The sequence below is a fragment of the Pseudophryne corroboree genome, chromosome 5, assembly GCF_028390025.1.
Source record: "Pseudophryne corroboree isolate aPseCor3 chromosome 5, aPseCor3.hap2, whole genome shotgun sequence".
Taxonomy (NCBI): domain Eukaryota; kingdom Metazoa; phylum Chordata; class Amphibia; order Anura; family Myobatrachidae; genus Pseudophryne; species Pseudophryne corroboree.
The window spans coordinates 407055711-407079840 of record NC_086448.1 but is presented as its reverse complement, the minus strand read 5'-3'; the positions used below and the strand labels follow the sequence as shown (position 1 = coordinate 407079840).

General features: G+C 47.9%; 1 protein-coding gene across 6 annotated transcripts in view; it reads left to right on the top strand.

Annotated features, from left to right (window-relative positions):
- Nucleotides 1-24130, top strand: part of MARCHF6 (membrane associated ring-CH-type finger 6) — an 845067-nt gene that overhangs the window by 585509 nt on the left and 235428 nt on the right. For all 6 annotated transcript variants that reach the window (XM_063922758.1, XM_063922754.1, XM_063922757.1 and 3 more), the window contains 2 exons: nucleotides 35-172; nucleotides 10872-11079. In XM_063922758.1, coding sequence (XP_063778828.1) covers nucleotides 35-172; nucleotides 10872-11079 — 346 coding nt within the window. The remainder of the gene's footprint in view (nucleotides 1-34; nucleotides 173-10871; nucleotides 11080-24130) is intronic.

Here is a 24130-nt window from a genome sequence, read left to right as displayed (position 1 = left end):
GTCTGTGATGTGTATCTCTCCTGTTTCTTTGTAGTGATGCTCCAGTGAGTGAATTGTCTTTGGAGTTGCTGCTTTTGCAGGTTGTTCTACCTGCCTTACTAGAACAAGGACACACCAGGCAGTGGTTGAAAGGCCTTGTCAGGGCTTGGACTGTAACAGCAGGTTACCTACTGTAAGTTGAAACATTGCCTAAATGTTCATTAAGATGCGGTGTAACTCAAGATTTTTAATAATCTTGATATTAATCTAGGAGGCATAGTGTCCATATTTGCAGATGACACCAGGCTGCAGAATAACTGCAGAAAAATGTGGTATTATCTGCATCACGAGCCTGCATATAATCAAGTGTATGGTAATTTAGTATGGTCATTGTAAATATTATGTTACCTTACCAATAGAATGCAGCCATGGAGAAAGCAAAGTACAGATATATCCTCATACACTGTTGGTTGCAGTCACTCCAAACAGGTCTTATCAGCTTGTCCCAAGCATCTTTTTTCCAATTTATTTGCCCTAATTTAGTTCCAACTGCAACATATTGGGGTATATGCAATTGTGGTCGAATTCCCGAAATTGTCGAATTTCGGGTCATTTTCGACCAAAAAAAAAAATTCCCCTATGCAATCCAGTGCTTTCCGACCAAAAAACGGACTTTCAAAATTCGACTTTTTGAAATTCGAATTTTTGCAAATTCGACTTTTCTGCAATGATACAAGTGCTGCAATTCGACCAAAGCATATTCAATTCAAGTTTTGAAATTCGACAGCAGTGCTTTTAGACAGCAAATTCGTCATTTTCAATCCGCCACACTTTGGAGGGTGAAAACAAATAAAAAAAATTTAAACATGTTTTTTTTGGTGTTTTTTTTTTGGGGAATAGCAGATCTATTTATATTAGAAGGGATTAGGTACTTTTTTTTTTTTTTTTGGGAGGCACAAATATTATTTATATATTTTTTAAAATATTATTTTTTTATTTTTTTTTATGCTGGAAGGGTAAAAAAAAAAAAAAAAATGGCGTGGGCTCCCCCCTCCAAAGCATAACCAGCCTCGGGCTCATTGAGCTGGTCCTGGTTCTAAAAATGCGGGGAAAAAATTGACAGGGGATCCCCCGTATTTTTAAAACCAGCACCGGGCTCTGCGCCTGGTGCTGGTGCCAAAAATACGGGGGACAAAAAGAGTAGGGGTCCCCCGTATTTTTAACACCAGCATCGGGCTCCACTAGCTGGACAGATAATGCCACAGCCGGGGGTCACTTTTATGCCGTGCCCTGCGGCCGTGGCATTAAATATCCAACTAGTCACCCCTGGCCGGGGTACCCTGGGGGAGTGGGGACCCCTTCAATCAAGGGGTCCCCCCCCCCCCAGCCACCCAAGGGCCAGGGGTGAAGCCCGAGGCTGTCCCCCCCCATCCAATGGGCTGCGGATGGGGGGGCTGATAGCCTTTGTGATAATAAAAAGATATTGTTTTTTCCAATAGTACTACAAGTCCCAGCAAGCCTCCCCCGCAAGCTGGTACTTGGAGAACCACAAGTACCAGCATGCGGGAGAAAAACGGGCCCGCTGGTACCTGTAGTACTACTGGGAAAAAAATACCCAAATAAAATCAGGACACACACACCGTCGACAGTAAAACTTTATTTCATACGTCGACACACACATACTTACCTATGTTCACACGCCGACATCGGTCCTCTTCTCCATGTAGAATCCACGGATACCTGTAAAGAAAAGTTCAAAATACTCACCTCAACCATGGTCCAGAGATAAATCCACGGACTTGGCAAAATAAGAAAACGCTAATACCCGCACCAAAAACGGACTGAAAGGGGTCCCATGCTGACACATGGGACACCTTTCCACGAATGAGACCTGTCAGTGACAGCTGTCACTGACAGGTCTCTAAGCCAATCAGGAAGCGCAACTTCGTTGCGCTCACCTGATTGGCTGAGCGCTGTCTGCACTGTGACAGCGCATCGCACAGCTCCCTCCATTATATTCAATGGTGGGAACTTAGCGGCTAGCGGTGAGGTCACCCGCCGGTCAGCGGCTGACCGGCGGGTGACCCCACCGCTACCCGCAAAGTTCCCACCATTGAAAGTAATGGAGCGGCTTTGCGATGCGCTGTCACAGTACAGACAGCGGACAGCCAATCAGGTGAGCGCCACGGAAGTAGCGCTTCCTGATTGGCTGAAGGGACGTCAGTGACAGGAATCACGTGATGTCCCGGCATTCGGGAGAAAGGGGTCTGATGTGAAAACATTGGACCCCTTTCTAGTCCGGTATGGATCGGTGTTCGGTTTGTTTTTTTGCCAAGAACGTGGATTTACCTCTGGACGTGGATGTACCTCTGGACGCTGGAAGGTGAGTATAATTTTTTCACAGGTACCCTCGGATCGTCGGCGACCGTGGCAGTCGGCGTGTCAACATAGGTAAGTATGTGTGTGTCGGCAGTATGTAATAAAGTTGTACAAGTCACGGTGTCTGTGTCCTGTTTTTATTTGGGTATTTTTTTTCCAGTAGTACTACAGGTGCCAGCGGGCCCGTTTTTCTCCCGCATGCTGGTACTTGTGGTTCTCCAAGTACCAGCTTGCGGGGGAGGCTTGCTGGGACTTGTAGTACTAATGGAAAAAACAATATCTTTTTATTATCACAAAGGCTATCAGCCCCCCCATCCGCAGCCCATTGGATGGGGGGGGACAGCCTCGGGCTTCACCCCTGGCCCTTGGGTGGCTGGGGGGGGGGACCCCTTGATTGAAGGGGTCCCCACTCCCCCAGGGTACCCCGGCCAGGGGTGACTAGTTGGATATTTGATGCCACGGCCGCAGGGCACGGCATAAAAGTGACCCCCGGCTGTGGCATTATCTGTCCAGCTAGTGGAGCCCGATGCTGGTGTTAAAAATACGGGGGACCCCTACTCTTTTTGTCCCCCGTATTTTTGGCACCAGCATCAGGCGCAGAGCCCGGTGCTGGTTTTAAAAATACGGGGGATCCCTGGCCAATTTTTCCCCTGCATTTTTAGAACCAGGACCAGCTCAAAGAGCCCGAGGCTGGTTATGCTTTGGAGGGGGGACCCCACGCCATTTTTTTTCCGGGTTTTTCACGTTTTTTTCCCGTTTTTTAAAATCGCGGCAAAATCCGCCAAATCGGCCGATTTTCGCCCGCGATTCTGGCGAATCCGTTTTTCATTGAATATGGTGAATCCCGGCAGGCACCTGCCGGGATTCACCTGGCGAATTTGGTCGAATTAAAAAACGGCGATAATTGCCGCGAATTCGACCGCAATTGCATATACCCCATAGTGACAAAACGGCGATTTCTTTGATATGCAACACTTATATCTGTGTGTGTCTGAGTCAAGTGTTACAATGCAGTGAGCGGAGCTTCTTTCGTGCCTAGTTCCATTGTGCTTCATATAAAGAATAAGACTTAGTCGCACACAGATATACAAGTGTCACATATGAAATCAGTGCAGTATACTGAAACAGGTTTTTCTTCATCGGGGTTCATAGGTACCACAGGAAACATCGGGGTTGTAGGTGGTGAATAAGAGTCAGGCACCAAAGAGTTAAAGCTTTAGCTTGTCCCAGAATGCTTGGCTCTTCTCCCCTGTAACACTGCCTCCATGCTCAGGGATTCAGTTTTAAGTTGGTGCCTGCAGGAAGCAGGTGCACTGTGACAGGGGGCTACTCAGCAGCCCCAAAGCTTTTCATTTTTACCTTTTAATCATGATTTTTTTTTTCTTGGGCTTTAAGCACTGTAAGCCAGTGTGACTTCAGCGTTGCAGCTCAATTACCTTCCCCCCCTCCCCCCCCTGCCGGCACCGGAGCTACCGCTTCGTCTCCGCCTCAGAGGGGAATTTGCGGCAGGGGACACACAAGAAGACTAGCACCGCTGGCTGTGGGGACCCCAGGACTGTGTGGCCGTCAACTCAGGGGGCAGGTAATATGGTCCCTTCTCCACTTGTAAATCGCAGTCCGCAGTGTGTCTGCGGAGACGTACCGTGGCACTGGCATGTACGCTATCACAGAACAGGGACTCCACTAGACCACCAGGGCAATACAGGGCACAGGTCTGGGTGTGCAAACACTCCTTTAATAAGGCCCACAAAGTACCTGTGGTTAAAGGGGAGGGGGCGGTTGACCTGTTGCCCCTCCCCCAGCTTTGGGCGCCAGTCTACAGCATACTTCCGGACCTTGAGCTGCCTAACTCTCCCGCCTTCCCTCAGGGACCTGGGTAGCCATCTTACAGCACAGACCAAGGTCTGGGCTCAGTCTCCCCGTAAAAACGTCTGCAACATGCCAGGTTTTTACAATCACTTACATCCTACCTGCTTCAAAGCAAACTTAGTAGAAGTAGTAGTGTTCATTGCAGTAATAATTATATTATTTATCTGCATTGTAATGTGACTGTGCTAGTTCTGCTGTCTGAGTTCTCTTTTCAACTGTACTGTATATTACTGAGATGTATTAAGCCTGAAAAAGTGATAAAGCAGTGATAAGTGCAAAGTGATAACGCACCAGCCAAACATTACAGGTTTGAAAAAAGGCAGCTAGAAACTGATTGGCTAGTGCCTTATCACCTTCCACTTATCACTTCTTTATTACTTTTCCAGGCTTAATACATCTGCCCCTGTGTCTGTTGTTTCTGTACCCAGGGCAAAGGGGCTTCTATGGTTATTTCTCACAGCACATATTGGCTGTGTTCAGTCACTTACCACATTCTGCACTTCAGTACTATGGCTAACAAAAATTGTTGCAAACTAGCAGAATCCTCTCTGCTACTCTTACTGTATGGTAGCGTATGTTATACAAGATGGCCTCTGTGCAAACTCCTCCTAGTCAGTCCATACCTCCTGTCCCCACGCAGGAGCCTCCCTGGTCAGCTATCTCTAAACTATTATGTACTCTGGTGGAATGTCTGACGCTGCCCTATGTCACTACCACCTAATATTGTACCAATTGTTAATCCACCTTGGGTGGATACCCTGTCTACTCAAGTGCAACAGCTCACGCAAACTTTGACTAGACAAAAGACACTGACAGGATATAAACATGCCACTGGTTCTTCCAGGCAAGCTACTTCATCCTCTCAATCCACTGTCTTATCAGATGTGTCATCTGAGTAAGATGAGTGAAATACTGCTCTCTCTGATGCAGACTTCTGTGCAGCAGAGGAGGAAACTCCTATTCTGGTGGTTCTCTGCACTAATTGAAGCTAGCAAACATATTATTAACTTTTCTTATGAGGAGGAACCCACATCGGTTGCTAAGAAAACCAATTTGTTTAAAAAGCAGAAGATAATTAAACCTGAATTCCCACATTATGTAATGGAATTTAGACAGGAACCCTGGAATACTCCTGGTAAAAAGTTTGCTTTGTCCAAGCGTGCAATGGTGTGCTATCCTTTACCAGCACTTGTGTGTGCAAAGTGGGAAACTCTGCCTCCAATGGACACTTATGTTACACGTCTTGTTGTGTTGTCCACTTTGCGTGTCACCACTGGTCCTCATTGAATGACCCTACAGATAGACTTATAGAAAGCTGTCTGAAATCTTTTTATGTGCTTACAGGGGCTATACATACACACAACAGCTTCTTGGGCCACTAAAGCCAGTGAAGCATGGGTGCATTCAATTGTATATGAACTGCCTTTAGATATGTCTGAGGAATACAGGATGTATCTCACGCATGTTAAGTCAGCCACTTCTTATATTGAAGAAGTTTTATCTAAGGCTGGTGTTTTGGTAGCGAAGGCGTCTGCTAGGGTGTAGTACAGTGATGGCTAACCTTGACACTCCAGCTGTTGTTGAACTACACATCCCAGCATGCCCTGCTACAGTTTTGCTATTTGTGCATGCTAAAACTGATGCAGGACATGCTGGGATGTGTAGTTCAACAGCTGGAGTGTCGAGGTTAGCCATCACTGGTGCAGTATGTTATGCCAGCGCCCAGCATACCTGCGCTGGGATCGTGACCGCCGACATGCAGGCAGCGGGGTGAGCGCAAAAGAGCCCCTCACCACGATGCGTGCACGGTAGCGCGCTACGCGAGCCTCGCTTTTTATTCTCCGTCCAGGGGTGTCGTGGATACCCCAAGAGGGAGAATAGTTATCGGTATGCCGGCTGTCGGGATTATGGTGTCGGTATGGTGAGCGCCGGGACCCCAACAGCCGGCATATCAAATTCCTTTTGTTTGCTACATCTGTGCTGGCACGACATATTCTTTAGCTGCATTATTGGAAGGTGGATTTGGATTTCAAGAAAACTTTGGAAATTATTCCATTCACAGGTGACATTCTCTTTGCGGAAGAACTAAATAAAATTGTGACATTCTTGACTGCGGCCAAAACAGCCTATTTGCTCCCGACTAATCCTGCTCAGTGTGCCATAAGTACCACTTTTCGTTGCTTTTATCCACAAGGAACAGCTAAGAGACAATCATTTCCTAGACAAATGCACATTGCAAAGCCCACTAAGCCCAAGGCTAAGCAACCCTGGGCAGCTTGTCAACCTGCAGCAATCATCCTCATCATCCTCGGGGACCTCAGGGTGAGAGGCTGACTTCTGTACTTTGCGCAGGTTTGAACCACGACCACTTGGGTACAAGAAGTTGTCTCTCGTGGGTACGCTGTCTTATTCAAGGGACGCCCCCTTCAACAGTGTTTTAACACAGGCCAACCTTCAGAGCTCAAATACTCCAAACTGTGGTCCATTCCCTTCTATTCTCAGGAGTGACAGCATCAGTTCCTCAGTCCCACTGGGGCAGAAGCTATTATTCGACCATGCTCCTAGTTCCAAAACCAAACAGGTCACACTCGCCTAGTCCTCAACCTCAAATCTTTAAACAAGTTTGTGAATGTTTGCAAGTTGCACATGGAAACATTGCGATCCATAGTTCTAGCCGTAGAACCTGGGGACTTCACGGTTTACCTGGATATACAGGATGCATATCTGCATATTCTTATTGCTATTTCCCACCAGCAATTCCTGCGGTTTGCTATACTGTATGCAACAAACATTATCCGTTCCGGGCACTGCCGTTTGGCTTATGGCACCGAGAAGCTTTACCAAAGTCATGGCTGTCATGGCAGCACACCTTTGTCGACAGGCTATTCAGATTCTCCCATACCTAGACGATCTGCTGATCCTGGCGAACTCGCACGATGTTCTCCTCAGTCATCTCCAACTGACAGTAGCCTTCCTGCAATGTCACGGATGGCCAATAAATTTAAAGAAGTCCTCCTTTACTCCTTCCCAAAAGATGTTGCATCTGGGAGCATTTCTGGACTCTGAGTCAACAAATTTACCTATCCCCAGACAGGATTTTGAAACTGCAGAACAAAATATGATACTTCCTTTACCGGCCTTGAGTGTCGTTGCATTCAGCAATGCAAATCCTTGGGTTAATGGTGTCAACATTCAACATGGTCAGATTTGCTCAGTTTCATTCCCGTCCTCTGCAAAGACTGATTCTTTCCAGGTAGAATAGCCAACCTCATCGCATCAGATCCCAAATGATAACTCTGACTCCGGAGGTTCGGCTTTCACTGACTTGGTGGCTCCAAGACTAGCAACTGAGCATGAGATGCCCCTTCTGGGTCTCCCAATGGGTCTTGCTCACGACAGATGCCAGCCTTCGCAGCTGGGGAGCGGTAACCAAACAACATTCTTTTCAGCAACGTTTAAGCCTAGCGGAGTCTCAATTGTCAATACAGGGCGCTACCTCTAGCCCACACACTACTCCAAGACAAACCAGTCCAGGTTCAGTCAGATGCCACAACAGTGGCATATATCAATCATCAGGGAGGCACTCGCAGCAAGATGGCGATGCATGGTGTCCAAAATTCTCTGATGGGCCGAAAGTCATCTACCAGCCATATCAGCGGTGTACATTCCAGGCGTACTTGACTGGTAAGCGGACTTCCTCAATCATCAGGATGTTCACGCAGTAGAACGCGCTCTTCACCCAGATGTCTTCCAACTTCTGGTGGACAGCTGGGGCCTACCAGATGTGGATCTAATGGCCTTTTGTCACAACACAAGGTTCCAGTATTCCGGATCCTCAGGCAGCACTCAAACGCCCTGTCTGTCCAGTGGAGCTTTCGTCTACCATACATCTTCCCTTCTGTGTACCTTCTGCCTCTGGTCCTTCAGAAGTTCAAACAAGAAGGAGCAAACCTCATTCTGGTAGCCCAGATAGGATTGGTTCTCTGATCTCCAGGGCCTCTCAGTGGGACAACCCCTTCAACTTCCTCAGCGACAGGACCTTCTATCTATCTCAGGGCCCATGTCTCCATCCAGACCTGGCCCATCTGTCTTTGACGTCGTGGCTCTTGAATCATCAATCCTAAAAATTAAAGGATTTTCGAACACTGTGATTCAAACTATGCTTCAGGCTCATAAACCTGCCTCAACATGAATCTATTATAGAGTATGGCACACTTAGTTTACGTGGTGCACTGCCAAGCGTTATGATGCAACTGTCTTTCAAACATCAAGACTACTTGCATTTTTACAACGTGGTTTGGATTCAGGCTTACAAGAAGTGCACGTTTCTGCATTGTCTGTCTGGTTCAATGCAAGGTTGTCTCACTTACTGATGTACGTACCTTTCTTCATGATGTCATGCACATACAACCTCCTTATGTCCAACCGGTGGCTACATGGGATCTATCTATAGTATTGACCCACTCTTCAAGAGCCTCCCTTTGAACCTGTGGAGTCAGCCGATCTCAGATGGCTGACTGCTAAAGTGCTGTTTTTGCTGGACATTGCTTCGTCCAGAAGCGCGTCAGACTTAGGCGCCCTCTCCTGTTTTCCCTTCTTCCTGATTTTTTATCAGGATATTGTGTGTCCAGCCTTCGTCTTGCCAGACTTATCTGCTAAAGAAAGTTCTTTGAATGTGGTTTGTGCTCTACGTATCTGTGTAGCCTGTACTAGCTCCATCAGACGGTCTGATGCCCTGTTCATTCTTTTTGGTTTTCACCTGGGTTGACCTGCTATTAAACAGATGCTGGCCAAATTGATTAGAATGGTCATTGCACATGCTTACACTCAAGCTGACCTTCCTGTACCAGCTTCTATTTCAGCCCATTCTACTCTGTCTGTAGGACCCTCATGGACAGTACACGATGGTGCGTCTGTCGAACAATTGTGCAAGACGGCTATGTGGTCTACGGTCCACATGTTTCTTAAGTTTTATGCCTTGATTCCTTCGCCTCCCAGGATGCTTCATTCGGACGTTGGATTCTTGTATCCTCTCAGGCGCATCTCCTTCCTTGAAGTACTGCTTTAGGACATCCCCAATGTTCCCTGTGGAACCTATGAACCCTGATAAAGAAAAGGAGAGTTATGGTAGACTTACCATTGTTAACTGTCTTTCTTCAAAGTTCATAGGGTCCACAGGTCACCCACCCTGATGCACCTGGCATCTCTCTGGGTTTTTGCGGCATTGGCCTCTGGTTCCTTTCTCCTGAGAAAATGTTATTTTCTGTACCTAACATCTTTCGTCTCTCCTTTCCTCTTCCTACTTTAAGCTTGTTAACAAAACTGAATCCCTGGGAATGGTGGTGGCGTTATAGAGGAGAGGAGCTAAGCATTCTGTGACAAGCTAAAGCTTTTAACTGTTTGGTGCCTGACTCTCATTCACCACCTACAACCCCGATGTTCCCTGTGGACCCTATGAACTTTGAAGAAAGGGAGTTAGCAAAGGTAAGTCTACCATAACTGTCCTTTTCGCATCACTTTGCGACTAAGGAGCAAATTCAAACATCTCTTGCCGCCTGGCATATTGAGGCTAGGTACAGTATATGAGGACGCACTGTCCAGCATCCACTGCAAGAGCAAATATTCTTATGATATGTAAAAAGTGTGGTAGATCTATGACCAATTGACAGGCATCTTGAATATTAGGTGCAATGTTTTGCAACTGTTAATAAGAAATATACTGTACAGTGGAACAAGCTTCTTTATATTAATGAAGACAATGTACAGTAAACATCTGTGATTGTTGTTTTTTTCCACCTGTTAAACTGTCTCACTGTTTGATTTTGATCTACTTTGATTGATTTTCAGTTTTTTTTTCCAAGCCTCCAAAGTGTGTATCAGTAACTTTTTAAGGCCCATCTTTAGATCTTTATGTTTAGAATTTTCTATTGTGACAGATATCTTCCAACAATGGTTTGGACACACTTTTAAAGTCATTGTGCAACAAATGCTGTGCATACAGAAAATGAACACATGTAGGTTGTTATGGGTCAATGGATCTACAGTAAAATGGTCAACTGTCATTAGTTCGATACCAATTGGTTGACATGCACATGGTCAAAAGGTCGATCTGGAAAAGGTAGACAATGGAAAAGGTTGACAGGTACACAAGGTCGACATAACAATGATCAAGACCCTTTTTTGGTGGGTGTACGTGATTCTGTTATCTGTGACCACCATTTGTTGAAACGCGTCCCCTTACGGGCTTGCTGCGCTCGCCACGCTTCGGTCACAGTGTTTTGCTTCACTCACCACAAGGTTATTGAAGGTTATGATTTGTGACATGGATAGCCAATAAGGAAAAAGTTGAAAAACCATGAAAAAAAAACAAAAAAACATGTGTCTACCTTTATGTATGTCGACCATTGTCATGTTGATAATTTGAACATTTTGACCTTTTGAACCTGTCGACCTTAAGCACGGTCTACCTTTTATCTGCCAACCTAGTGTATGTTGACCTATTAATTGTCTATCTAGACACTGTCGACCTGTAGTCCGTATGCAACGTGGGTACACAAAATGTTTGCACGTTCACATTGTGTTCTTTTTGCCTATAGTTCAGTAAATCATGTATTACTAATACAATAAAACTTGCTTTCTGCTAGTGACCTACACTCTTACCTTCTTGGAGACCAGGAAGAGAATGAGAACAATGCTAATCAACAAGCTGCTAACAACAACCAACATGCTAGAAACAACAATGCTGTTCCAGTTGTTGGGGAAGGTCTGCATGCAGCCCACCAAGCCATTCTTCAACAAGGAGGCCCTGTAGGGTTTCAGCCGTACCACAGGCCCATCAAATTTCCACTCAGGGTAATTTATTGTGTTGTGCATGCTTAAAAAAGTAGAAAGACTATTCTAGGATTCCAATTAGTCTAAAAGACGTAACTTCTGGATGTGGGCAGCTCTTGATGTATTCCTAAAGAAAACATGCTATAAACAATTTCAAAATAAATTTCTCATACGTCCTAGAGGATGCTGGGGACTCCAAAAGGACCATGGGGTATAGACGGATCCGCAGGAGCTTGGGCACATTATAAAGACTTAAACTGGGTGTGAACTGGCTCCTCCCTCTATGCCCCTCCTCCAGACCTCAGTTAGACTTTGTGCCCAGGAGTGAGGGGTCACACACTAGGGGAGCTCTACTGAGATTCTCTGAAAAGACTGTTAGGTTTTTTATTTTCAGGAAGACCTGCTTGGTTACAGGCTCCCTGCAGCGTGGGAGTGAGGGGGGAGAAGCAGGACCTACTTCTGTGAGTTTCAAGGCTCTGCTTCTCGGCTACTGGACACCATTAGCTCCAGAGGGTTCAATGATCAATCACTTGGTGCGCCTAGCTGCTTGTTCCCGGAGCCACGCTGTCAATCTCCTCACGGAAGCCAGAAGAAAGAAGCCGGGTGAGTATGTGAAGAACAGAAGACTTCAGGACGGCAGAAGACTTCAGTAACTGAGGTAACAGATTGTGCTACACTCCATGCTCCACACACCAACACACTCTCAGGGTGCAGGGCGCTGGGGGGGGGAGCGCCCTGGGCAGCAAGTTACTGGGTTTACCTTAGGCTGACATATAAGTGATTCGGTGCCTGGACACTGTACATATTACCCCCGTCAGCGTATAGCACATACCCCCCCTTCCCTCTTAACAATTGTTAATATTGTTAATTCAACTCCCTTCCCCGGGTGTGGGGCGCTGGGGGTGGGGGGCGCCCTGGCCAGCTTATTACTGTGGCCTTTTCATTTTATAACTAGTGCTACGGGGCTCCGGGTCCCGGTCCCTCGGCAGCTCATCGTGGCGCATTGCGCGCCATTTTCCTGCCCGCCGCCGCCTCTCCCGGGTGCAGGGCGCTGGGGAGGGGAGCGCCCTGGGCAGCTTATTTTACACTAAAATCGTCCGGCGGGGCCGAGGCTCTGTGCCCCGGACCCCGCCAGCAGGTTCCCGCGCGCTAAGCGCCAGCCTCCTCGGACGCCGGCTCCGAAGGTGCAAGGCGCCAAGATGGAAGGGAGCGCCCTGGGCTGCAGAAGTCCCCGGCGCAGCGCACGATACCGCTGGGTATAAAGGCGGTCGTGCGCCGCTCCGGTGCTCCCACACACCAACGATGGGTGCAGGGTGCAAGGGGGCGCCCTGAGCGTGCATGTTTAATATATTTCTCTGACGTCCTAGTGGATGCTGGGAACTCCGTAAGGACCATGGGGAATAGACGGGCTCCGCAGGAGACTGGGCACTCTAAAAGAAAGATTAGGTACTATCTGGTGTGCACTAGCTCCTCCCACTATGACCCTCCTCCAGACCTCAGTTAGATTTCTGTGCCCGGCCGAGCTGGATGCACACTAGGGGCTCTCCTGAGCTCCTAGAAAGAAAGTTTATTTTAGGTTTTTTATTTTACAGTGAGACCTGCTGGCAACAGGCTCACTGCGTCGAGGGACTAAGGGGAGAAGAAGCGAACCTACCTGCTTGCAGCTAGCTTGGGCTTCTTAGGCTACTGGACACCATTAGCTCCAGAGGGATCGACCGCATGGAACTGGCCTTGGTGTTCGTTCCCGGAGCCGCGCCGCCGTCCCCCTTACAGAGCCAGAAGCAAGAAGAGGTCCGGAAAATCGGCGGCAGAAGACATCAGTCTTCACCAAGGTAGCGCACAGCACTGCAGCTGTGCGCCATTGCTCCTCATACACACTTCACACTCCGGTCACTGAGGGTGCTGGGGGGGGGGGGCGCCCTGAGCAGCAATAAAAACACCTTGGCTGGCAAATATATCACAATATATAGCCCCAGAGGCTATATATGTGATAAATACCCCTGCCAGAATTCATAAAAAAGCGGTAGAAAAGTCAGCGAAAAAGGGGCGGAGCTATCTCCCTCAGCACACTGGCGCCATTTTCTCTTCACAGTGCAGCTGGAAGACAGCTCCCCAGGCTCTCCCCTGTAGTTTGCAGGCTCAAAGGGTTAAAAAGAGAGGGGGGGCACTAAATTTAGGCGCAATATTGTATATACAAGCAGCTATTGGGAAAAATTCACTCAATATAGTGTTAATCCCTAAATTATATAGCGCTCTGGTGTGTGCTGGCATACTCTCTCTCTGTCTCCCCAAAGGGCTGTGTGGGGTCCTGTCCTCAGTCAGAGCATTCCCTGTGTGTGTGCGGTGTGTCGGTACGGCTGTGTCGACACGTTTGATGAGGAGGCTTATGTGGTGGCAGAGCAGATGCCGATAAATGTGATGTCGCCCCCTGTGGGGCCGACACCAGAGTGGATGGATAGGTGGAAGGTATAAACCGACAGTGTCAACTCCTTACATAAAAGGCTGGATGACGTAACAGCTGTGGGACAGCCGGCTTCTCAGCCCGCGCCTGCCCAGGCGTCTCAAAGGCCATCAGGGGCTCAAAAACGCCCGCTCCCTCAGATGGCAGACACAGATGTCGACACAGAGTCTGACTCCAGTGTCGACGAGGTTGAGACATATACACAATCCACTAGGAACATCCGTTACATGATCCCGGCAATAAAAAATGTGTTACACATTTCTGACATTAACCCAAGTACCACTAAAAAAGGGTTTTATGTTTGGGGAGAAAAAGCAGGCAGTGTTTTGTTCCCCCATCAAATGAGTGAATGAAGTGTGAAAAAGCGTGGGTTCCCCCGATAAGAAACTGGTAATTTCTAAAAAGTTACTGATGGCGTACCCTTTCCCGCCAGAGGATAAGTTACGCTGGGAGATATCCCCTGGGGTGTATAAGGCGCTCACACGTTTGTCAAAAAAGGTGGCACTGCCGTCTTAGGATACGGCCACTTTGAAGGTACCTGCTGATAAAAAGCAGGAGGCTATCCTGAAGTCTGTATTTACACACTCGGGTACTAGACTGAGACCTGCAGATAGTGCTGCTGCAGCGTGGTCTGTGACCCTGTCAAACAGGGATACTATTTTGCGAACATAAGAGCATATTAAAGACGTCGTTTTATATATGAGGGATGCACAGAGGGATATTTTGCCGGCTGGCATCCAGAATTAATGCAATGTCCATTCTGTCAGGAGGGTATTAGAGACCCGACACTGGACAGGTGATGCTGACTTTAAAAGGCACATAGAGCCTTATAAGGGTTGAGGAATTGTTTGGGGATGGTCTCTGGGACCTCGTATCCACAGCAACAGCTGGGAAGAAAATTTTTTACCTCATGTTTCCTCACAGCCTAAGAAAGCACTGTATTATCAGGTACAGTCCTTTCGGCTTCAGAAAAGCAAGCGGGTCAAAGGCGCTTCCTTTCTGCACAGAGACGAGGGAAGAGGGAAAAAGCTGCACCAGTCAGCCAGTTCCCAGAATCAAAATTCTTCCCCCGCTTCCTCCGAGTCCACCGCATGACGCGGGGGCTCCACAGGCGTAGCCAGGTACGGTGGGGGGCCGCCTCAAAAATTTCAGCGATCAGTGGGCTCGCTCACAGGTGGATCCCTGGATCCTTCAAGTAGTATCTCAGGGGTACAAGCTGGAATTCGAGGCGTCTCCCCCCCCCCCCCCCCCCCCCCCCCGCCGTTTCCTCAAATCTGCCTTGCCGACAACTCCCTCAGGCAGGGAGGCTGTGCTAGAGGCAATTCACAATCTGTATTTCCAGCAGGTGATAGTCAAGGTGCCCCTACTTCAACAAGAACGGGGTTACTATTCCACACTGTTTGTGGTACCGAAACCGAACGGTTCGGTGAGACCCATTTTAAATTTGAAATCCTTGAACACATACATAAAAAAATTCAAGTTCAAGATGGAATCGCTCAGGGCGGTTATTTCAAGCCTGGAGGAGGGGGATTACATGGTATCCCTGGACATCAAGGATGCTTACCTACATGTCCCCATTTACCATCCTCACCGGGAGTACCTCAGATTTGTGGTACAGGATTGCCATTACCAATTCCAAACACTGCCGTTTGGACTGTCGATGGCACCGAGGGTCTTTACCAAGGTAATGGCAGAAATGATGATACTCCTTCGAAAAAAGGGAGTTTTAATTATCCCGTACTTGGACGATCTCCTTATAAAGGCGAGGTCCAAGGAGCAGTTGTTGGTCGGAGTAGCACTATCTCGGGAAGTGCTACAACAGCACGGATGGATTCTATACATTCCAAAGTCACAGCTGGTTCCTACCACACGCCTACTGTTCCTGGGGATGGTTCTGGACACAGAACTGAAAAAAGTGTTTCTCCCGCAGGAGAAAGCCAAGGAGCTGTCATCTCTAGTCAGAGACCTCCTGAAACCAAAACAGGTATCGGTGCATCACTGCACACGAGTCCTGGGAAAAATGGTAGCTTCTTACGAAGCAAAAATTCCATTCGGCAGGTTCCATGCAAGAACCTTTCAGTGGGACCTCTTGGACAAGTGGTCGGGATGGCATCTTCAGATGCATCGGCTGATAACCCTGTCTCCAAGGACCAGGGTATCTCTACTGTGGTGGCTGCAGAGTGCTCATCTTCAAGAGGGCCGCAGATTCGGCATACAGGACTGGGTCCTGGTAACCACGGATGTCAGCCTTCAAGGCTGGGGGGCAGTCACACAGGGAAGAAATTTCCAAGGACTTTGGTCAAGTCAGGAGTCGTCCCTACACATAAATATTCTGGAACTGAGGGCCATTTACAATGCCCTAAGTCTGGCAAGGCCTCTGCTTCAAAACCAGCCGGTACTGATCCAATCAGACAACATCACGGCAGTCGCCCATGTAAACCGACAGGGAGACAAGAAGCAGGATGGAGATGGCAGAAGCCACAAGGATTCTCCGATGGGCGGAAAATCACGTCTTAGCACTGTCAGCAGTGTTCATTCCGGGAGTGGTCAACTGGGAAGCAGACTTCCTCAGCAGACACGACCTACACCCGGGAGAGTGGGGACTTCATCCAGAAGTCTTCCAACTGTTGGTAAACCGTTGGGAAAGGCCACAGGTGGACATGATGGCGTCCCGCCTAAACAAAAAACTAGATATTGCGCCAGGTCAAGGGACCCTCAGGCAATAGCTGTGGACGCTCTAGTGACACCGTGGGTGTACTAGTCGGTTTATGTATTCCCTCCTCTGCCTCTCATACCAAAGGTACTGAGAATAATAAGAAAACGAGGAGTAAGAACGATACTCGTGGTTCCGGATGGGCCAAGAAGAGCTTGGTACCCAGAACTTCAAGAAATGATATCAGAGGACCCATGGCCTCTACCGCTCAGACAGGATCTGCTACAGCAGGGGCCCTGTCTGTGTCTGTTCCAAGACTTACCGCGGCTGTGTTTGACGGCATGGCGGTTGAATTCCGGATCCTAAAGGAAAAGGGCATTCCGGAGGAAGTCATTCCTACGCTGATAAAAGCCAGGAAAGAAGTAACCGCAAACCATTATCACCGTATTTGGCGAAAATATGTTGCGTGGTGTGAGGCCAGGAAGGCCCAACAGAGGAATTTCAGCTGGGTCGTTTTCTGCACTTCCTACAGTCAGGAGTGACTATGGGCCTAAACTTGGGTTCCATTAAGGTCCAGATTTCGGCTCTGTCGATTTTCTTCCAGAAAGAACTGGCTTCACTGCCTGGAGTTCAGACATTTGTAAAGGGAGTGCTACATATTCAGCCCCCTTTTGTGCACCTTGGGATCTCAACGTGGTGTTGAGTTTCCTAAAATCACATTGGTTTGAGCCACTTAAAACTGTGGATTTGAAATATCTCACGTGGAAAGTGGTCATGTTATTGGCCTTGGCTTCGGCCAGGCGTGTGTCAGAATTGGTGGTTTTGTCATGTAAAAGCCCTTATCTGATTTTCCATATGGATAGGGCAGAATTGAGGACTCGTCCCCAGTTTCTCCCTAAGGTGGTATCAGCTTTTCACTTGAACCAACCTATTGTAGTGCCTGCGGCTACTAGGGACTTGGAAGATTCCAAGTTACTGGACGTAGTCAGGGCCTTAAAAATTTATATTTCCAGGATGGCTGGAGTCAGGAAAACTGACTCGCTTTTTATCCTGTAGGCACCCAACAAAATAGGTGCTCCTGCTTCTAAGCAGACTATTGCTTGCTGAATTTGTAGCACAATTCAGCTGGAGCATTCTGCGGCTGGATTGCCGCATCCTAAATCAGAAAAAGCCCATTCCACGAGGAAAGTGGGCTCATCTTGAGCGGCTGCCCGAGGGGTCTCGGCGTTACAACTTTGCCGAGCTGCAACTTGGTCAGGGGCAAACACGTTTGCAAAATTCTACAATTTTGATACCCTGGCTGAGGAGGACCTTGAGTTCTCTCATTCGGTGCTGCAGAGTCATCTGCACTCTCCCGCCCGTTTGGGAGCTTTGGTATAATCCCCATGGTCCTTACGGAGTTCCCAGCATCCACTAGGACGTCAGAGAAAATAAGATTTTACTCACCGGTAAATCTATTTCTCTAACGTCCTAGTGGATGCTGGGGACTCCGTCAGGACCATGGGGAATAGCGGGCTCCGCAGGAGACAGGGCACATCTAAAAAGCTTTTTAGGTCACATGGTGTGTACTGGCTCCTCCCCCTATGACCCTCCTCCAAGCCTCAGTTAGGTTTTTGTGCCCGTCCGAGAAGGGTGCAAACTGGATGGCTCTCTTAAGGAGCTGTTTAGTAAAGTTTTTTTTTAGGTTTCTAATCAGTGATTCCTGCTGGCGACAGGATCACTGCAACGAGGGACTTAGGGGAGAGACTTGCAACTCACCTGCGTGCAGGAGGATTGAAGTTTTAGGCTACTGGACACTGAGCTCCAGAGGGAGTCGGAACACAGGTCAGCCTGGGGTTCGTCCCGGAGCCGCGCCGCCGATCCCCCTTACAGACGCTGAAGAAAGACGGCGGAACGGAGGTCCGGAAACAGGCGGCAGAAGACTTCACAGTCTTCAGAGAGGTAGCGCACAGCACTGCAGCTGTGCGCCATTGTTGCTACACGGCTCACTGACACGGTCACGGAGGGTGCAGGGCGCTGCTGGGGGCGCCCTGGGCAGCAATATAAATACCTATTTGGCAAATAAATACATCACATATAGCCATTAAGGCTATATGTATGTATTTAACCCAGGCCAGTTTTCCTAATAACCGGGAGAAAAGCCCGCCGTGAAAGGGGCGGAGCTTATTCTCCTCAGCACTCAGCGCCATTTTCCTGACCAGCTCCGCTGGTGAGGAAGGCTCCCACTCTCCCCTGCACTACAGAAACAGGGTTAAAGAGAAGGGGGGCATAAATTGGCGATATAATTATATATTAAGAGCCCATATATAGAAACAACACCTTCTAGGGTTGTTATATACATTATGGCGCTTTTGGTGTGTGCTGGCAAACTCTCCCTCTGTCTCCCCAAAGGGCTAGTGGGTCCTGTCCTCTATCAGAGCATTCCCTGTATGTGTGTGCTGTAGGTCGGTACGTGTGTGTCGACATGTATGAGGAAAATGTTGGTGAGGAGACGGAGAAAATTGCCTGTAATGGTGATGTCACTCTCTAGGGAGTCGACACCAGAATGGATGGCTTACTTATGGAATTACGTGATAATGTCAACACGCTGCAAGCCGGTTGACGACATGAGACAGCCGGCGGACAAATTAGTATCGGTCCAGGCGTCTCAGACACCGTCAGGGGCTTGTAAAAACGCCCATTTACCTCAGTCGGTCGACAGACACTGACACGGACACTGACCCCAGTGTCGACGGTGAAGAAACAAACGTATTTTTCCTTTAGGGCCACAAGTTACATGTTAAGGGCAATGAAGGAGGTGTTACGTATTTCTGATACCACAAGTACCACAAATAAGGGTATTTTGTAGGGTGGGAATAAACTACTTGTAGTTTTGCCTGAATCAGATAAATTAAATGAAGTGTGTGATGATACGTGGGGTTCCTCCGACAGAAAGTTATGGGCGGTATACCCTTTTTCCCGCCAGTAGTAAGGGCGAGTTGGAAAACACACCTTAGGGTGGACAAGGCGCTCACACGCATATAAAAAACATGGCGTTACCGTTTCCAGATACGGCCGCCCTCAAGGAGCCAGCTGATAGGAAGCTGAAAAATATCATAACAGTATATACACACATACTGGTGTTATACTACGACCAGCAATCGCCTCAGCCTGGATGTGCAGCGCTGAGGGGGCTTGGTCGGATTTCCTGACTGAAAATTTTGATACCCTTGACAGGGACAGGATTTTATTGTCTATAGAGCATTTTAGGGATGCATTTCTATATATGTGTGATGCGCAGAGGCATATTTGCATTCTGGCATCAAAGAGTAAATGTGATGTACATATCTGCCAGACGAAGACACGACAGTGGTCAGGTGAGGCAGATTCCAGACGGCATATGGAAGTATTGCCGTATAAAGGGGCGGTCCATTGGACCTGGTGGCCATGGCAACAGCTGAAAAATCCACCTTTTGTTACCCCGAGTCACATATTGGCAGAAAAGGACACAGTCTTTTCAGTCTCAGTCCTTTCGTCCCCATACGGGCAGGCGGGCGAAGGCCAGTCATATCTGCCCAGGGGGAGAGGAAAGGGAAGAAGACTGCAGCAAGCAGCTCATTCCCAGGAACAGAAGCTCCTCACGGCTTCTGCCAAGTCCGCAGCATAACGCTGGGGCCGTACAAGCGGACTCAGGTGCGGTAGGGGGTCATCTCAAGAGTTTCAGCAACACTCGCAAGGGAACTCCGGGATCCTACATGTAATATCCCAGGTGTACATTGGAAATTCGAGACGTCTCCCCCTCACACAATTCACAGGCTGTATTCCCAGCAGGTGATAATCAAAGTACCCTTCTTACAACAAGGAAGGGGGTAGTATTCCACACTATATTGTGGTACTGAAGCCAACCGGCTCGGTGAGATCTGAAATATTTGAACACTTACATACAAGCATTCAAATCAAGATGGAGTCACTCGGAGCAGTGATAGCGAACCAGGAAGAAGGGGACGATATGATGTCACTGGATATCAGGGACGTTTACCTACAGGTCCAAATTTGCCCTTCTCACCAAGGGTACTTCAGGTTCCTGGTACAGAACTGTCACTATCAGTTCAGACGCTGCCGTTTGGATGGTCCACGGCGCCCCGGGTCTTTACCAAGGTAATGGCCGGAATGATGATTTTTCTTAAAAGAAACATGGACGCTTTCCTGATAAGGGCAAGGTCCAGAGAACAGTTGGAGGTCGGAGTAGCACTATCTTAAGTAGTTCTACGACAGCACGAGTGGATTCTAAATATTCCAAATCGCAGCTTTTTCCGACGACACGTCTACTGTTCCTAGGGAAGATTCTGGACACAGTCCAGAAAAACGTGTTTCTCCCAGTGGAGAAAACCAGGGAGTTATCCGAGCTAATCGGGATCCTCCTAAAACCAGGAAAAGTGTCAGTGCATCATTGCACAAGAGTCCTGGTAAAAATGGTGGCTTATTACGAAGCAATTCCATTCGGCAGATTTCCCGCAAGAACTCTTCAGTGGGATCTGCTGGACAAATGGTCCGGATCGCATCCTCAGATGCATCAGCGGATAACCCTATATCCAAGGAAAAGGGTGTCTCTCCTGTGGTGATTACAGAGTGCTCATCTTCTAGAGGGCCGCAGATTCGGCATTCAGGATTGGATGCCGGTGACCACGGAGGCCAGCCTGAGAGGCTGGGGAACAGTCACACAGGGAAAAAATTTCCAGGGAAGTGTGATTAAGTCTGGAGAATTCTCTCCGCATAAATAAGCTTAGAGCAAATTTATAATGCTCTAAACTTAGCTAGACCTCTGCTTCAAGGTCAGCCGGTATTGATCCAGTGGGATAACATCACGGCAGTCGCCCACGTAAACAGAAGGGCGGCACAAGAAGCAGGAGGGCAGTGAAAACTGCAAGGATTTTTCGCTAGGCGGAAAATCATGTGATAGCACTGTCAGCAGTGTTCTTTCCGGGAGTGGACGACTGGGAAGCAGACTTCCTCAGCAGGCATGACCTCCACCCGGGAGAGTGGAAACTTCATAGGGAAGTTTTTCAACATGATTGTGGACCGTTGGCAAAGACCAAAGGTGGACATGATGGCGTCCCGCCCGAACAAAAACGGGACAGGTATTCCGCCAGGTCATGAGACCTTCAGGCGATAGCTGCGGATGTTCTGGTAACACCGTGGGTGTACCAGTCTGTGTATGTGTTCCCTCCTCTGTTTCTCATAACCAGGGTATTGAGAATTATAAGACATAGAGGAGTATGAACTATACTAGTGGCTCCGGATTGGCCAAGAGGGACTTGGTACCCGGAACTTCAAGAAATGCTCACAGAGGACTAAGGGCCTGGGGAGCTAAGAAGGGACTTGATTCAGCAAGTACCATGTCTATTCCAAGACTTACCGCGGCTGCGTTTGACGGCACGGCGGTTGAATGCCGGATCCTGAGGGGAAAAGGCATTCCATAAGAGGTCATACCTACCCTGGTCAAAGCCAGGAAGGAGGTGACCGCACAACGTCATCACCACATGTGGTGAAAATATGTTGCGTGGGTGAGGCCAGGAAGGCTCCACGACGGAAATTCAACTAGGTCGATTTCTACACTTCCTGAAAACAGGAGTGTTTTGGACCTCAAATTGGGGTTCATTAACATTTAAATTTCGGCCCTGTAGATTTTCTTCCAGAAAGAATTGACTTCAGTTCCTGAAGTCCAGATTGTAAAGGATGTATTGCATATACAGCTTTTTTGTGCCCCTAGGGGCACCGTGAGATCTCAACATAGTGTTGGGATTTCTTAAAATCATAGTGGTTTGAACCGCTCAAATCTGTGGATTTGAAATATCTCACATGGAAAGTGACCATGCTGTTGACAAATATCTCACATGGGAAGTGACCATGTTGTTAGCCCTGGCCTCGGCCAGGCGATTGTCAGAATGGGCGGCTTTGTCTTACAAAAGCCCATATTAAAATTTTCCATTTGAACAGGACAGAACTGGGACTCGTCTCCAGTTTCTTCATGAAGGGGTGTCAGCGTTTTCACCTGAAACAACCTCTTGTGGTGCCTGCGGCTACTAGGGACTTGGAGGACTCCAAGTTACTAGACGTGGTCAGGGCCCTAAAAATATATATATATATATATATAGTTAGGACGGCTGGAGTCAGAAAGTCTGACTTGCTGTTTATACTGTATACACCCAACAAGCTGGGTGCTCATGCTTCTAAGCAGTCTATTGCACGCTGGATTTGTAGTACAATTCAGCTTGCACATTCTGTGGCAGGCCTGCCACAGACGAAATATGTAGATGCCCATTCCACAAGGAAGGTGGGCTCATCCTGGGCGGCTGCCCGAGGAGTCTCGGCATTACAACTTTGCCGAGCAGCTACGTGGTCAGGGGAGAACACGTTTGTAAAATTTTACAAATTTTGATACTCTGGCTAAGGAGGACCTGGAGTTCTCTCATTCGGTGCTGCAGAGTCATCCGCACTCTCCCGCCCGTTTGGGAGCTTTGGTATAATCCCCATGGTCCTGACGGAGTCCCCAGCATCCACTAGGACGTTAGAGAAAATAAGAATTTACTTACCGATAATTCTATTTCTCGTAGTCCGTAGTGGATGCTGGGCGCCCATCCCAAGTGCGGATTGTCTGCAATGCTTGTACATAGTTATTGTTACAAAAATCGGGTTATTACTATTGTTGTGAGCCATCTTTTCGGAGGCTACTTCGTTTTGTTATCATACTGTTAACTGGGTTTAGATCACAAGTTGTACGGTGTGATTGGTGTGGCTGGTATGAGTCTTACCCGGGATTCAAGATCCTTCCTTATTGTGTACGCTCGTCCGGGCACAGTACCTAACTGAGGCTTGGAGGAGGGTCATAGGGGGAGGAGCCAGTACACACCATGTGACCTAAAAAGCTTTTTAGATGTGCCCTGTCTCCTGCGGAGCCCGCTATTCCCCATGGTCCTGACGGAGTCCCCAGCATCCACTACGGACTACGAGAAATAGAATTATCGGTAAGTAAATTCTTATTTTCTCGTAGTCCGTAGTGGATGCTGGGCGCCCATCCCAAGTGCGGATTGTCTGCAATACTTGTATGTAGTTATTGCCTAACTAAGGGTTATTGTTGAGCCATCTGTTGAGAGGCTCAGTTATATTTCATACTGTTAACTGGGTATAGTATCACGAGTTATACGGTGTGATTGGTGTGGCTGGTATGAGTCTTACCCGGGATTCAAAATCCTTCCTTATTGTGTCAGCTCTTCCGGGCACAGTATCCTAACTGATGTCTGGAGGAGGGTCATAGTGGGAGGAGCCAGTGCACACCAGATAGTACCTAATCTTTCTTTTAGAGTGCCCAGTCTCCTGCGGAGCCCGTCTATTCCCCATGGTCCTTTACGGAGTTCCCAGCATCCACTTCGGACTACGAGAAATAGATTTACCGGTGAGTAAAATCTTATTTTATATATATATATATATATATATATATATATATATTTAGGTATATGTATAGTGATTGTACACTATGTAAAGACCCAGTATATGATGGTGAAAAAAAAGGGAGGAGTCGGAGCTTCGTCCTCGGTACGAGTCAGCACCATTTTCCTCACATTCCCCCCAGAACTTGCTGTTTAGTAAGATGGAGGAGGGGGGCACAGTGGTTATACTGCTATATGGTTGTCATATAGCATGATGTTGGGACACTGTGTTTTTTAATGCTATATGGGTGTAATAGAGCATTAGGTTAAGTAAATTAACTGTTTCCCTGGTTTTTTTTTACCCATTATTGATTAGTCGACGTATGTCGACAGGTGTGAGGAATTTGTCAAAAGATCCTGTGGGGATAACTGTCGGTTTCGCCGACACTTGGCGGTACTTGATTCAAACAACTAAGTATTCGCAGGTTGCTTTTGTGTGCTTAAAAACAAGTAAACACGCTACGGGAGACACGGTTTTCTGTCGATGCCCTG